Source organism: Plectropomus leopardus, chromosome 6 (assembly GCF_008729295.1).
Source record: "Plectropomus leopardus isolate mb chromosome 6, YSFRI_Pleo_2.0, whole genome shotgun sequence".
Lineage (NCBI taxonomy): Eukaryota > Metazoa > Chordata > Actinopteri > Perciformes > Serranidae > Plectropomus > Plectropomus leopardus.
The window spans coordinates 6,923,682-6,939,428 of record NC_056468.1 but is presented as its reverse complement, the minus strand read 5'-3'; the positions used below and the strand labels follow the sequence as shown (position 1 = coordinate 6,939,428).

Genomic DNA, 15,747 nt, shown 5'->3' with positions numbered 1-15,747 from the left:
TCAAGAAGACACCGGTGGGTTTTTTTCGGTGTGTGTGACTCTAGTTGAAGATGAATCATCTGAAAAGTCCCTACCGGCGTTACATGAAGCCCTGAGCCCTGCAACTTTTAGTGAATCAGCCTGAGAGCAATTTCTATCAGTACAAGTACGAACATGGAAGTAAAGGCAGCGTGAGAGGACGCATTTAGAAGGGCTGAAAAAAGAAGAAGAAAGATTAACACACAGGAAGTAGGAAGTGTGATCTGCGATATCTCCAGTTTGAATGTGTATCAATTTGTGTGTGAGTGAGTGAGTGTGTGTGTGTGTGTGTGTGTGTGTGTTCTCTGGTTTATGTGTGAAATGATTTGCTGACCTGTGCTATGAGTTAAGGACCATGTCTCTAAAACTACCTCGCAACTGGGACTTCAGCACCTTCAAGGCTGAGACAGCTCGCATAGGTAAGCCGCTGGCCGTGCTGCGTTCACTGTCAGCAGTATGGATGTCAGCACTTCACTTTTAAGGCACCTTACAGTAACTGTTCCTTTAACCATTACTCCTTTTCCATCAAACCAGAGATGGTAGTAAAACAGAGTACAAAATGTTAATCAAATGAATAGAGTAAATCTAAATTTTGAGTTTGTGTTCAAGAATATTATTAATTTTGCATATGAATTATGGTATTTACAGTGACATTGAAGCACCATCATATTGGTTGGATGGAAATGAAAAAAAAAACATAATAATAAGTGAGTGATTCTGCACTTCATTTTATTAGTATGAGTTTTTGTGCATGATGGTGGTTGCTTGTTTTGTGGTGGTGGAAATCAGAGTGCTATTGGGCCATTTTTTCTGTACAAAAATCAATGTCATGTAATATAGAATTATGTTTTTCTAAATTAAAACTAACCCTGACATTTACAACTTTAATCTGTTGAAACATGGACTCTACATCACTTTTCCTGTACTGTGTTCAGATGCCGTCGCAAGTATTAAAAGCTTCTGAATCCACATAAATTGGTTTGCTTTCTCCTAAAAACATGGGGGGAAAAGGCAGTGAGCAACTTTTCTTTTTTGTTTCTCCTATTTTTTGATAAGTTTCATGTACTTTTAAATTATTTTTAATTTCTTAAGTGACTGATTCTTGTTGTTTCCCATGTTTTTGAAAGAAATCAAGCTAACTCAGGTTTTAAAGGGTTAAAGTGCTTCTCTTAAGCCATCTAAAACTAACGATATTGCATTATGTGTTTGCCTAACTGTGCATGCAAAACCCTGTGCAGTGACTGTGCAGAGGTCTAGACATGCTAATACCATGCTTACTGTTTGCATAAGGTGGAATCAGTGCAATAACATGCCTTGTTCCCTCTCAGTCTCCGATGGCACAGCAATTGCAGCATTCATATAAAAGAGGTTTGCACTCTAGCAGTGTCTGGATAAACTCCCTACAGTACAGTCCTGGTGGCTAACGTGCTTCAGTTGTGTTCTAGCTTTAATCATGTTCACGATCTGTAGTGCAGGTTGTTCAACTGTGAAGGGAAGTTACTGCCCCTAGCACTTTTATTTTATCTGCTTCGTGCTGATTAAATATATCAGCTGCTGTTAATATCATGTTCTTGCTTTGGAAGCATAACTTCCTGAAAGCTGGTGACCCCCTTGTGATTCTTTCACCTTGAGATGTTTTGTGGACCATGACTGTGACTGATTTTTTTATACCCTGGAAGTGGAGTGACACAGGTTTTCAGCAGGAAGCTGATGCAAGAGTTCAGTTTGTGCAGAACTTTGCAGCTGTCTGTATGTAAATGTGCCTATATATGTGAGCGTGGTTATGATGCATGTGTCTTGCATCAGGCCCTACGAAAAGATTAGAAATGACAACCACAAACCTGTACAGGATTGGATGGTAACACTGACTCTTACTAATGTAGTAAACTCCATTCATCTGCTGTTTCATTCAGGGTTAAAAGAATTGTTTTCCATTTTGGCAAATATGATTTTTGCTTTCTTGTCAAGAGACAGACGAGAGGATCGTTATCACTCTTCTGAACATCACGCAAGTGATGAATGATGCACATGAACACACCATTAGACGTAAAGATATTTTACCAGAAATGTGTCTTACTGCCTCTTTTATGTGGGTGGTGCAAACACATACAAAGACTTTAATAGAAAGAGGAGCCCTTGTAAAAAATATATGTCAAAACCATAGCTGCGATCAATATATTATTGTGTATGATCATAGAAATTCTGGCCTCTACACACAGTATTCATCCATAAAACCTGATGTAATGACAAATGTCCTTAGTTGTATTTATTCTATAAAAAGCCTCCACACAGTCAGAGATAAACTCTAAATATCATTCTCTCCTCTACCCATCTTGACCTAAAAGTCTTGCATGTAAATTCCTTTTGATGGTGGCCATTGAACACGTCTTTGTGGTGCTCATCATGAACTGAGGCCAGCTTAAAGGGGCTGTGTGTTTGTAAGCACAGGGTGTGGTGTGACAGTGGCCTCTGTGTGTGGGCTCAGGGTTCCTCAACAGCATAATAACTTTCCACTGATCAAGGGAGGGTGACGCTATAACAAATGAGACCAAAGGATTCTCCAAAGCTCTAGGTGGAGACCTTCAAAGTGTCACTAGCACTCAAGTGCTGATGTGGCAGTTTCCTGTTTACCCCGGTGTGGCCTTGCTTCTTCTCTTCTCCTCTATCATCTTTCTTAACAAGACACGGTGAATTTAAGAACAACTGAGCATATGGGCTCAATCTCAGTCCATTCATCTCTGCAGCCCACAGTCCTGTGTGTTACTTGGACCGTCCCCATCTGATTCTGTATTCTCTTGGCCACGTAGACCTCTGCCTCAGCTCTTTCATCACTCCATTAAACCATCACATCATGGCCCCGTACAATCACTCAAGGTGACAAGAATCATTTAGGGGTAACATTAAAAAAAACCCTCAAAAGAGTATTTCGAGTTAATTTCAGTGCAAATTTAAAAAAAAAAAAAAAAAAAACAGGCAGTAAAAAAGCAACTTAGCAAGAAATGTCCCTCAAACTGCAAGGAAATGTGTAAAAGGTGCAAATGAAATGAAGTGATAAGCTCAAAAATATCAAGAAAATTGTAATATATATTTAAAATTATGTTACAAACATTTTTTTTCAGTACTTTCTTTGGTTCATGTTATTCTATTTCATTTTACTTTCCTTTTTTTCTTCCTTTTTTTTTGCTTGCTTATTTTCCTGTAATTTTCTAAAACTAATTTTTGGGACATTTCTTGTTGAGTTGCTCCAATATTTTAGAAAGAAATCAAGCCGATATGCCCAGGTTTCAAAGGGTCAAGTCTACACAGAACTTCATCTCTGATCTTTCAGTCTTATTGTTTGATGGCCGGTCTCTTGCAGACCACTGTGTTATTTATGTCGAACAATCACAGCTTTATTGTGCACGTTCCACAGGAAGCTGGTCAGCTCAGACCAACAGTTTCCTTTCAGCCTGAAAATGTAAAGGTGGTGAATAAAAATAGACTACAGTGAGCTTGATCTTGATAGGCTGTTGCATATTCATATCAGAAAGAGGAAGAGCTCTGCTCCAGACGAACGCCGTTGTTTTGTTAACCTTTCACAGCTCTGGCTCTGACACAGCAAGCTGTAGGTTCTTCTTGACACTTTTACCAACAGCTTTCTTTGTGGTTTTTGGCAGCGCGATCCAGGAGTGTGACACCTGGAGAGGGAGGCCCCAGCCCGGGCTCGCCGCACTCCCCCAGGTCCATGGAGAGGCCTCTGAAGGCCGGCTGGCTCAAGAAACAGCAGAGGTCTTTAGTCAAGAACTGGCAGCAGCGTTACTTTGTGCTGAGAGGAAGCACTCTGACCTACCACAAGGATGACAAGGAGACCACTGTCCAGGTGAGACACTGGAAATTTGGTGGATTTTAGACTGCAGCAACGATATTTTCTCAATTGTGATGTAAATGTTTGTCCTCTTTTTGTCCTTTGTTTGCACAAAACACATGCTCAACATTTTCAATGCGATTAATACAAATACCACATATTCCAACATCAATAGGCTGCAATAGCTTGTGAATTTGGTACATGCAGGGACTTAAATGCAAGCACAAGACTGTCATAGCAAATCTTCTTGTATTGGATGTCTTGTATATTCATATATTAATTCATTGCTTGATAAGAAATGAGCCCTTTATCATTTCCATTCAACACCACAGACCCGCTAGCTGTGTGGCTAACTTTGCACACTTCCTGTAAACTAAGCAAATGGTGCTTGAAGTCTCTCAGAAGAGACCTGCTGCCATTGAAAGTCTGTTTTGTTACAATTTGGTCTGTTATCTACGTTCTCTCCCACAGGACAAATCCAGCCGACACCCTGCAGCCTTTGTTATAATACTGTAGATTTGTCTTTGTGGGACACAAAATTTTCATTCTCTCCTCACAAAGTGTGGACAGAGGTTGTGTAAAGACAGTTAGACTGACAGTCCATGGTGTCATTACAACCCAGGATTTTGGCTACACAAAACCCCTTACTGTGCGAGCGAGCGTGGTAAACTTTTGGAGCACTAATGTGTAAAATATCACAAAAAAGTATAAATAAAATTGGCTTATGTTAACATTTCCTCTTACATGTGTCGTTTTTCTCCCTTCCTTCCGATGAACTTCCTGTTTAGAAATAAGTGAGAGTGAAACAGGAAGGGGGAGTAGCATTCATTCAAAATGTGAACAAAAAACATAATCATGTTCAGAGACACTGAACAAGGACAGGCACCCAACCCCCGCATCTTCTGGTTGAAAGTCATTAAATGTCTTAATTTCCATTTTTGGCCTTGGTTTTAAAACAGTGGGATTATGGGTAGACATAGAGGAAGTGGGCTGCACACATACTAAACTGGGTAAACTGGGAAAAATACTGTATATGCCGTAACATAAAGTGTCTCTAACAGAAGTTTTAAAGACAACATCACATCACTCCAATCCTGGCTTCCCCACATTGGCTTCCTTTTAAGATTTTACTGCTCACTTTTAAAGCTTGTTTGGGTCTGTCCCCAAGCAGCATAACAAATGTTGGTCCCTCATGAGCCAGTTCACAACCTTAGATCCACAGGTGGGGCCCTTTTGGCCGTCGAGGCTTAAAACTAAAGGTGACCGTGCCTTTGCCATCAGGGCCCCTTGGCTTTGGAAGGACCTGCCTGAGGAGATAAGGCTGCAGAATCAGTGACTTGTTTTAAATCACTTCTCAAAACCCATCTTTATAGACTTACTTTTATGTGGTAACGTCTTTTTTTTTTCTAAAAATATTTTAAAATGTATCTTTTTTTGTGGTCTTTTTCTTTGTATTATTTTATATTGATATAATGCCTCCTGCGTCTTGCTTTATTTGTCCTCTGGTTTTTATTTAATCCTAACTCTACCCTAGTTTCTTTCTCGCTTGTCTTCAATAAGACTGTTTGGGTATCCGTTGTTACATCTCCGTCTTTGTATTCCTTTTCTGTTTTGGTTGGTTCTTGACATCTAATGTGAAAACTAATGTGCTTTTTCTCTGTATGTATGTTTGTGCTCCTGTTTTTTGTTCTCAAGGGAGTCATCCAGCTGCGGTTCAGTAAAGTCAACGAACTCCCTCCGAACTCAGATGACCCCGGGAAGTACCTCTTTGAGATCATACCACGTAAGCCTGTAATCGACCCTCGAAAGAGAGCAAAACTGACTTTAGCTGATGTGTGGCCCCTGAGGATGGTTTTGTGTGTAGCAGTGATGCATCAGTACTGTGTATGGTGGGCCCTTTCTTCACGGCCTTGTGTCATCTTTTTCTTCCACATAAGTTGCAGAAAAAAATCAACCTCTTGACATCTCTATGCTAGTGCTTTTAAGTTATTACTATTTCTTATTACTATTTCCAGATCAGGTTACATGTTATTTTCATAGTATGAGTCAGCACTTATCTGCACAGTGGAAAGTCAGAAACTACCACAAACTGATAGGATTTTGAATCTTTCCTGGAAATCTTTATATGACCAAAGTCAACCTGATGTCACAAGATCAACACCATCTTTGTGGCCTGTACTCTGCACAATCTTGAGTGAGCTTTGGTTTTTCATCTTTTCTGAGTAATTTCACAACCTGAGTTACATTTTGATACTTAATCAAAGGCAAGATTTGAAAGATAACCCTTGCCCCGATTGAATTAAATTAAATTTAATTTAATTTAATTTAATTAAATTAAATTAAATTAAATTAAATTAAATTAAATTAAATTAAATTAAATTAAATTAAATTAAATTAAATTAAATTAAATTAAATTGTTAGAGCTTAGGTAAGTGTTGGGGGACCAGGTTTTGTTTTGGTTGATGTTGCAGCTAGCATGATATTTAACTTCACACTTGTATTTATCTAGTTTTGTCAGTTGTACAGCCAGTCACAAGCTTTTCACCATTTTGAATCACTCATGTCACAAAGAAAACAATCTTAATTTTCTACTTTTCTAAGCAGTTCTCTGCACTGCTGCAAACCGTACCCAAAGTGATCTTCCCTCACGCTGTAGTCAACAACAGGCTAGAGGTTGACTTTGAGATTAGATTCCTGGCTTAATGTCTTGCTGTACTAAGATGCATTTCTCTAACAATACCCATCATTTCACAGGTACAATGGGAGACAGAGAGCGATGTCCCTATGTGTTAATGGCAAACTCCCAAAGTGACATGGAGGAGGTGTGGGTCCGCACTCTGCGCAGGGTCATTGGAGTACCAACAAGTGGAGGTACAATAAAAATTTATGTTATCATACTTGTGTGTAGTTTGTGTGTGTGTGTGTGTGTGTGTGTGTGTGTGTGTGTGTGTGTGTGTGTGTTTGGTTTTTAGAAGAATGGCTTGATGTTTTAGCAAGTATATGAATTCTCTTTCTTGCTGAAAGTTAGATGAGAAGACTTATACTAGAGAGCAGAAACGAGTTACATGTAAGTAAATTACATGATAAATACAATTGTAATCAGTTACAGTTACTGGGAAAAATCTGTAATTAAATCACAGTTAGTAACAAGGACTTACATCTGAATGTACTCTTCTTTGTTTAAAAAAGATTATATGTAAAATATGACAATCATTCTGTAGCTTTGCATCTTTTCTCTGTGCCGTCTTCTGACATAACCCATTCCCAGATATTTTCAGCTTTATTGCCCCATTCAAAATATTTATATGAAAAGTAGCTAAATGTAATAAGTTACATTACTTTGATGAAGGAATGTATGTAGTTATATTACTTATACATTTTTAACAGGGTAACTAGTAATAGCAACCTATTTCATTCCAAAGGTAACCCTCAATGCTCTTGTTGTGTTTATATGCTAAATATGTAGCCGCAGCAAGCAGCTTTTTAGCTTTGCTTAGCATAAAGACATGAAAGGGGGACACAGCGAGCATGACTCTGTCCGAACGATAAAAAATATCAGTCTCACAGAAACCTCTAAAGCTAGCAGCTGAGTAGCTTAGCTCAGGATAAAAAGAAAGAAGCCAGGAAGTCACTTCTCACTGTAAGAAATAGTCCAGCAGTGTTTTTTTTTTTTTTTTTGCAGATTTAAGAAAAAAAATGGTTTGTTTTTTTTGTTTTTTTTTAATGTTTAGAGATGCTGATTAGGTTTACTGTTACCTTTATGCAGAGCTAGGCTAGCTGTTCCCAGTCTTTCTGCTAAGCTGCTGTAAGCTAACCAGCTAGGCTAACAACTGTAACTCCCAGCAAGAAAATAAGCTATTTCTCAAAGTGTCTTCTTCATTGTAAGAATATGAAGAAGAATGTCTTTTTTTCCAACAAAAAGTGTTTAAAGGCGTGGGTCCCAACTGGTGGATTGAGGTTCAAAAATGGGTTGCGACAAGTCCATTCTGAATGGACCGCAAGTGACTCCTGAACATGTCAAGTTTGAGAAAAATCACACTTTCTTTTTAATTTCTGCCACAGGGCTTTTATTTTTTCTGCTGTTAAGTTACTATTTTATTGCCCCGTTCTCGGTATTATTTGGCTTATTTACATGCTCTGCCGTTGCAGCATTTTTGCATCACTTAGCTTAATGCAATAAAATGCACTTTTTCGGTTACAGTGCTATATTTTTTGTTTGTTTGTTTGTTTTAAGCAACTGCACTTAATTCTTGCCATATGTTTTAGTTCACTGTGTTCTAAGCCAACATGTTGTGTGCATTCTGTGAAATAAAATTGTGGACCTTGAACTAATTGCTAAGGACAAAATCAAGGACCCTGTGGCTGGACCAGTTGGGAACCACTGGTTTAAAGCACGGGCACTCTACACACTATGTGAAAAGGAACAGTAGTGTTGTTAATGTGAATGTGTAAAATGTTTCTGATTATACTATATAGACATTCTGGTCCGGCTATGTCATGTCTCACCTCTCTGCCTGTCTGCAGTGTTTGGAAAGAGTCTCATGGACACAATAACTTATGAGCAGCGGTTTGGGCCTCACTTGGTGCCGATCCTGGTGCAGAAATGTGTGGAGTTCATCAAAGAACACGGTCTGAATGAGGAGGGCATCTTCCGCCTCCCGGGTCAGGACAACGCTGTCAAACAGTTCAGAGACGCCTTCGATGCAGGAGAGAGGCCGTCCTTTCCCAGGTATGGTTTCCTCTGTTCAGCATACAGCCATATGAACCATACAATATAAAGGAGCCATGATTTCAGTATTGTCTAACTCAATATTGCATTATTCTTGTTTATTGGAAGGCTTTAACTCAGATAAAAAACAAGTTTTGATCTGATTCTATAAAATGTGTTTTATTAGAAGTAGTGGTATTGTGCATATGTTTGTGGTTTATTCTGTACACTGTGAAAAAAAAAAATGTCCATAGAATTAACAGCGAAGTGCAGTAAAATCATGGCATCATAAAGCTGCAAATAGAAAAGCAATGACACAGTGACATTTATTTTTTGAAATTTATTTTCTAGAAAGTATTTTCTAGAAATTTATTTTCTATTATTATTCCAAATGGACAGTATAAATATTTCTGTTTAAAAATTTTGTAATTAAAACAGTTTTACAGTTGAATTACAGTTTTAAATGATAAAATTTACGGGTTGTTCTGTAAAGTTGTTACATCTTCACCGTATTTTTTCAGAATCATTCTGGCAACCACAGCTGCCATTTTTTCTGTAAAAACATCAAACAACAGATATTTTTTCACAGTGTATATAGGGTCATTGTGTTTATTGAAATAAAGTAGTTATAAACTAGTGTAAAGAGCCATTCACTCAAATCACTTAATAGGGTCAAAAATGTCCTTGGAAATCACTTTAAGTCCTCTTTAACCCTGTTTGGTAAATGCAGGAGCCTAAGAGGGTCACTGCTATATAAGGACAAAAAGTCCTGACCGCAGTCAATCAGCATCAGCCTTTTCTTCTTCTGAGAAAGAATGGAGAGATGTGAGAGATGCACAGCGTCTGATAGATTTCTGTCTGCTCAGAGCTGAAGGCGATACCACATCCTGTTCTGGCAGGCACTCAGGAGGAAGCCTGCATTACTCAACATCACAAACTCCTCTGACAGAGCACTGTTGATTAAAACATCCGTTTAAACTAACCTGTTTGTAATCTAATGTGAGCAGAGTCCAAGAGCAGCCAACAAAGACCACTGGGAGATACTTGATGTCAATTTTCAGGCCAAAAATAAAACAAAGAACACACAGTTTAGTAGTCTTGGCAGAGTCCAAACAACAAAATTGAATCCAAGCCTGCTGCATCAGCTAGACACACAATACTAGGCCCAGAGGCTCAAAAATGTCCAAGAACAGCTAAACCCAAGAGGACTTTGCAAAGAGATTGTTTATGCTAAATCCCACTGTGTAAATACCATTTATAAGTCATGGCTGAAAAGAACTCTAAGTTATCACTCAAAGCCCAAAAATAATAACAGCAACGTATGTATGCATGTGGTGTAGAATCCAGTGACCAGACTGTATTCATGGTTTGTACAAGGTGCTTGAGGTGCTTGAAGTACTTGAATTTTGCGCTCAGAAATTTAAATACTGGATGACTTGAAAAGAAGACATTTTTTGACTTGGTCATTGGAAGTGTACTTGAATATAACTGAGAAGAGAACAGTTGAATAATTATTTTATGAAATGTATTAGTTAAATGTTTTAACCCTTTGAAACCTGGATCAACATCAATTTTCTTATGCAACGTTCAGACGCCTTTCACAAGGTATTTGACCCTTATAAACCTGAGCAAATTGGTTTGATTTCTTTAGAAAACATATCCCACAAAGCACAAGAAATGAGTTAAAGGTGACAAGAAAATTACCTAAAATTAAGCTTTAAAAAGGGGAGGATTATTAGAAAAGGCATTCTCGGAGCATTCATTTTCTTGTTTGTTTTTGTTTTTTATTTATTTTTATTTTCTTTATTTTGCTTATTTTCACCTGATTTTCTTGTAACTTTTTTACTAACTTTCTGCTAATTTGTGGGCCATATCTTGTTAAGATCATTGCCTTCTCCCCATGTGTTTGATCAAAATCCAAACCAATTTGGTCAGGTTTCAAAGGGTTAAACATAGAAGCTAAAAACGGTTGTGTTGCAAATATTTTTCTAAAGGCATTAAATACTCAGTGCCAGGATGTTTTGCCGGCCTGAAACCCAGTCACACCAGAGCACAAGTTTTGAGCTTTAATTTGGCAGTAAATCCTATTTTATTTATTAGTTTGGGCTTTTACTGCCTTGTTGTTTACTGTCGCTTTGCCAACCACATGTATTAATAATTGATCCAGTAAATTAACAATTAGTTCATTTAAGATCGTGGGAATGTGTTTTCTCTGTTTAGAAACTTGCACAATTCTCTTGCAACAGATGGTTGTGGAGAAAACAATGTCATCCTTTCAAATAAATATAAGTGCTTAAAAAAGCTGAAAAGTCCTTGATTTTGACTTGCCCCTAGTTCTAAGACCCTGTGTATTAAATGTAAGCCCTGTCCAAGACTTTCACAAACAACATGTAATCAAGCAAACTTCATCTCTGTGATGTAGTTGGCAGGTTTATAGTTTTATAGAATATGCGCAAAAAAGATACACTGGTCTAACACTGTTTCGTGCTGAAGTTTTGAAAGTCAGTGTGTTAGTGGATGTTCACCAGATATATTTCATTTGTCGCAGTGACACAGATGTCCACACAGTGGCGTCACTGCTCAAGTTGTACTTGCGCGAGCTTCCTGAGCCTGTGGTGCCCTGGACTCAGTACCAAGACTTCCTAGACTGCACCAACCTGCTGGACTCCAGCAGCACAGAGGTACCCTTATATCTATTAAAAAAAAAAAAAAAAAAAAAAAAGGTTTCTCTGTGTAAGTGTGTGTGTGTGTGTGTGTGTACATACAGGAGAGGTCCTGTAATCTCTTACTCTTGTGTCCTCTCAGGGTTGGGAGAAGTTGGAGAAACAAATTGCTCTTCTCCCCAGGGTCAACTACAACCTTCTCAGTTATGTCTGCAGGTGAGTGGAAGCTGGAGCGCAAAGCATTATGGGACATTCCAGAGAACTACCACAATGCTTTAGTGGTTATAGAGGACATCCCACACACAGAAAGATGCTTATTGACAAACATGTACTTGAGCAAGACATTTTACTTCACATTTTATGGTTAAAAACATCAGCCACATGCTGTCATGACACCAGTTCCCCTGTGTCTGTTGGTCATGTCTTTTTGCTTTGCAGGTTTTTGTTTGAGGTGCAGCTGCAGTCCAAGGTGAACAAGATGAATGTGGAGAACTTGGCAACAGTGATGGGGATCAACCTACTCAAACCTCAGATAGAAGACCCCATAACTGTGATGAAGGGTGAGAGTTGGCTCATGTGTCCTAAATGAGCTTGTGTGTAGATCTGTGCTAAATTTATGTGTGTTGGCTGTGAAAACTGTGTTGCTTAACATACACTGAATCCAAAACAAGTGTTGCTGCTAAATTTATTGAGCAGTTATATGTGGTAATATGCACCATGACTGCATTGTTAGGCAGTATATTTGGTGCATTAAACAGCTTAAGACCTTATAAGTTATTGAGGCAAGTCTCGTTAAATACTCTTGCATTATGACTTATACTGACACATGGTATGTCTATGCCTGTGAATCTTAAATGTACATAAAAAAAGAACAAAAAAGTGCAATAAAAAATTAACTTAGGTCAAGTGAATTTTGAAAAGGCAGACGAACTTTTTACGAATTAAGGATTTGCATAAGAAGCTAAAGAGAAGACGTTCTGATCATAATCTTGCCGTGTGTTTGTTTCTCTTCGCAGCAACTCCTCAGATCCAGAAGCTGATGACAGTGATGATCAGACAGCATGAGGATCTGTTTCCTCTGTCCAAAGACGTGCTGCCCTCCCCTCCCTTAAACAAGGCTGAAAGCCAGAAGAACATTCCCCGAAGCTTCGTTGGCTGGGAGTCTGCAGAGGTAGCTGACCACACATCGAGCCTCTGGAATATTGTTATTGGCCTGTTTTAAGGGCATGTTTTGTTGTTACATATGCATAACATCAGAACATATCCAAAAAACAGGACAAGGAAATTGGCCAGTGGGAGGAAAAACACATACAACAATATCCAAAACAATTAGTTGTCATGTATCCAATGTGAAAGTTGGCTAGGTTTCAGTCGCATCAATAGTTGTTACCAAAGACGTGAACTCAAACTGAATCAGACCTGTGGCACAAATTTGACGACTCAATCTAACAAAATCAAAATAGACTTACAGCTCAACTTGGACTTTAACTCCCATGACTTGTGACTTCACTTGGACTGCTCGGCAGATTTTCGTAACTAGGGGTGTCGTGACACACCAGTATTGATGATAACCCTAATATTTCAAAATTAAATATTGATATCATGTTAATAACACATATGGTAGTATTGTGTAAATAATCCAGCTCTTCTTAAATTCAATTAATTCTCATTTTTTTGTCCCCTCCCAACGCCTTCTGGTTGCCTTTTTTCCAATCCATTAATTGTATTTGCTTTTATTGTACACTTTTAGATAGTTATTGTTACAAACTCTCTCCACCTGCCTACACTCGTTTTTTAAGTGTTGTCCATTTCCCCAAAAAAGGACACAAAACGGACAATAAACAAAGTTGAAGACTGATTTGACTGACAGCATAAAATAAAAATCTATAGAAATTGTAATAATATTAATATCACTAACTCTTTGGTTCATAATATTCGTGTATTGAAACTGCCAGTTAGCTGTTTCCCCTGTTTCCAGTCTCTAGTCTAAGCTAATGGTGTGTAGCTTTACATTTCAAAGACAAATATGAAATCTTACTTCCAGCAAGAAAGTAAATAAAAATAAAAAATAAAATTAAAAAAAAAAAAAAAAAAAAAGTAAATAAGCCTGTTTCCCATAATGTAAACCTTTATTTTGAGATTTGATGACGCCCCGAGAAAAAAATACCTTCCAAGATTAAACTACTAGCGGATGTCTTATACAGAGAGGAGCTACTGACAGCTCTGTTTACAGTCTACTGTATTAATACCTGCTGGCAAAGTTAATATAGTAGCTGGATCAACATATGATAGTTCCCAGGCCTCTTAGACTGCAAGGTGTCTCAGTTTTGACTCGTGTTCCAGCTCCATTTTGTAAATCCAAATGCTAACGTAAAGCAGGATAAAACTTTTATGAAGTTTATTTTGGAATGCAGAAAAATACAGAGGGCTTCCAAAATCACATCTTGTCTGGTCTACTACCAACTTGATGTCCCATTCCTATCTCTCATGAAACGGTTCAACGAGTTCCTACACGATAAAGCACGGCCAAAAACTTGTATCGACACCACACCTACGTAGACTTTTTGGTGTCTTCCAGCACCTCCAGTCATCATCCTATCATCTTTTGTCGTGTGCACTAAAGTGACTAAACTGGCACTGTAGCTGTGGTACATAACTGCATTCTAACAGAAATAATATAATAAGTAATGCAAATATAAATGTAACATTACCTTAGTCTACTACTATACACCATTCAACGTATAGAGAGACTGTTTTAAAACTTGAATAATATTAAAACCTATATAATATGTCACATACCATCATTAACATTTTTTAACAAGTATAGAAAATGTGATTAAGTGGCTCTTACAGGTACCAAAGGGTATAGTACCCGACTGACTGTGAGCCACATAAAATGCTAATTTGTGTGAATATGCCAACATGAAATCCAACGTTTTGGTGCTGTTACACCAAATTTTGATTTATTTATTTTGTTTCAGTCTCAGCGTCTGTGAATAACAAAGTTTTTCCCACACTGATATATGAATTGAATTTTCTTCTGAGCACTTGCTCACCAACATGTAATGTGGTTTTAAATACATGGAGGGATTATGGCTTATAGCTCTGTTAAACCAAATATAGTAATCTCGCTGATTATGATTGTGATTTACTGTAATAAGTTCCCAGGAACATAAATTGTATTTAATTTGAACGTATTATACTAAAAACCATCCACAGGGTGTTTGACTGTGGTTCTTTATAAATTTGCAGTGTGGTTGGCTGGAATGATGAAGCTTTTAACCTCACAACCACTGTGAAAGAAGTTAAACACATGTTTTTGCCATCACCATATTTATTATTGTTCTAGTTATTCCTCAGCTGAAATTTATTTCTGCCTCCATTTCTTTTCTTGTGCTCTAAAATAACATTTGCACATGAAAGACTTGTATGTGGTATTAGTAATTATATTTTTCTCAGATGGGAGATGCATCTCTGTCAGAGTCGCCAGAAGAGGAGGAGGACAACGACAGTCCAGGTCCGCTCAGAGGGAATAGCAGCCCCAAAAACATGCATCAGGAGCCTTGCTCTCCTTCCACAGATGACTGGCTCGGGAGTCCCCGCAAACGCACTCAGACCCTCCCTACCTTTAACTGCCCCCTCACCGGAATGGCAGCCAAGGCGGACGCCCTCAGCCGGTGGAGTCACATCCAGGAGAGCTTTGAGGAGAAGAGCGGGACTTTGTCAGAGGACATTTTTAAGATCCTGGACCTTCGGAGTTCAGGTTCATTGTTCAGAGGGCCTCAGATAGGTAACAAGGAGGGAGAGGATAGGTTAACAGCCCGAAGAGGAAGCGACAACACTGTTTCTTCTACTGCTGACTCCCAAAAATCTGACAGCGACTTCCAGCCTGCCCAGGTGCTTACTCGTCAGAAGAGTGCAGGGAACCTGACAGCGAGCGGTTCAGTCCAGCAGGTCAACAGCAGGTCTGAGCAGAAGACAGACAGCCAGCAGTCTGTGAACAGGTGAGTTCAGCTGAGGAATCACAACTAACTCACTACACACCTGATGGAGCCTCCTCGACATTGAGAGAGATAAACAAGCTTCCTTTTTGGAGATAACTAAATTCTGATCTGTTCTATACCCCCCACCCGCGACCCCCAGCAGAAATAAGGAACAGTAAAATGCTGTGCTCATAAGCTTTTCAGGGTTGAGAACAGATAAAATACATAGAAGCTGAGACTTAAATTTGTTCACTGAGACAAATTTCTTAAGTTGTCCAGGCTCATTTATAGGCCAATCAAGTTGTCTTTTGGATCTTACTGTTATCTTACAGGCTATTTAGATAACAACAGCAGTTTGTTTTGCCTTTATTCTTTTTTTTATTTTTTGATTCATGTCTGTGTGTCTTTGTATCATTCTGTTTCCCCTATCCAAATTTAGAAGAGGATGGATAATTGATCTGTCGATCCATTCACAACCGATCAGATCAGATTGGTGGATGGGATGAGCAGCTTCTGCGAGTGAATGCAAAC

General features: G+C 38.5%; 1 protein-coding gene across 2 annotated transcripts in view; it reads left to right on the top strand.

Moving 5' to 3' along the window:
- Window positions 1-262: 262 nt before the first annotated feature.
- arhgap25 (Rho GTPase activating protein 25) overlaps window positions 263-15,747 on the top strand; it is a 56,678-nt gene continuing 41,193 nt past the window's right edge. For both annotated transcript variants that reach the window (XM_042488778.1, XM_042488777.1), the window contains exons 1-10: window positions 263-437; window positions 3,675-3,877; window positions 5,558-5,645; window positions 6,617-6,733; window positions 8,387-8,591; window positions 11,119-11,251; window positions 11,376-11,449; window positions 11,672-11,793; window positions 12,250-12,404; window positions 14,693-15,237. In XM_042488778.1, the coding sequence (XP_042344712.1) occupies window positions 374-437; window positions 3,675-3,877; window positions 5,558-5,645; window positions 6,617-6,733; window positions 8,387-8,591; window positions 11,119-11,251; window positions 11,376-11,449; window positions 11,672-11,793; window positions 12,250-12,404; window positions 14,693-15,237 (1,706 nt within the window). In that variant the 5' untranslated portion in view covers window positions 263-373. The remainder of the gene's footprint in view (window positions 438-3,674; window positions 3,878-5,557; window positions 5,646-6,616; window positions 6,734-8,386; window positions 8,592-11,118; window positions 11,252-11,375; window positions 11,450-11,671; window positions 11,794-12,249; window positions 12,405-14,692; window positions 15,238-15,747) is intronic.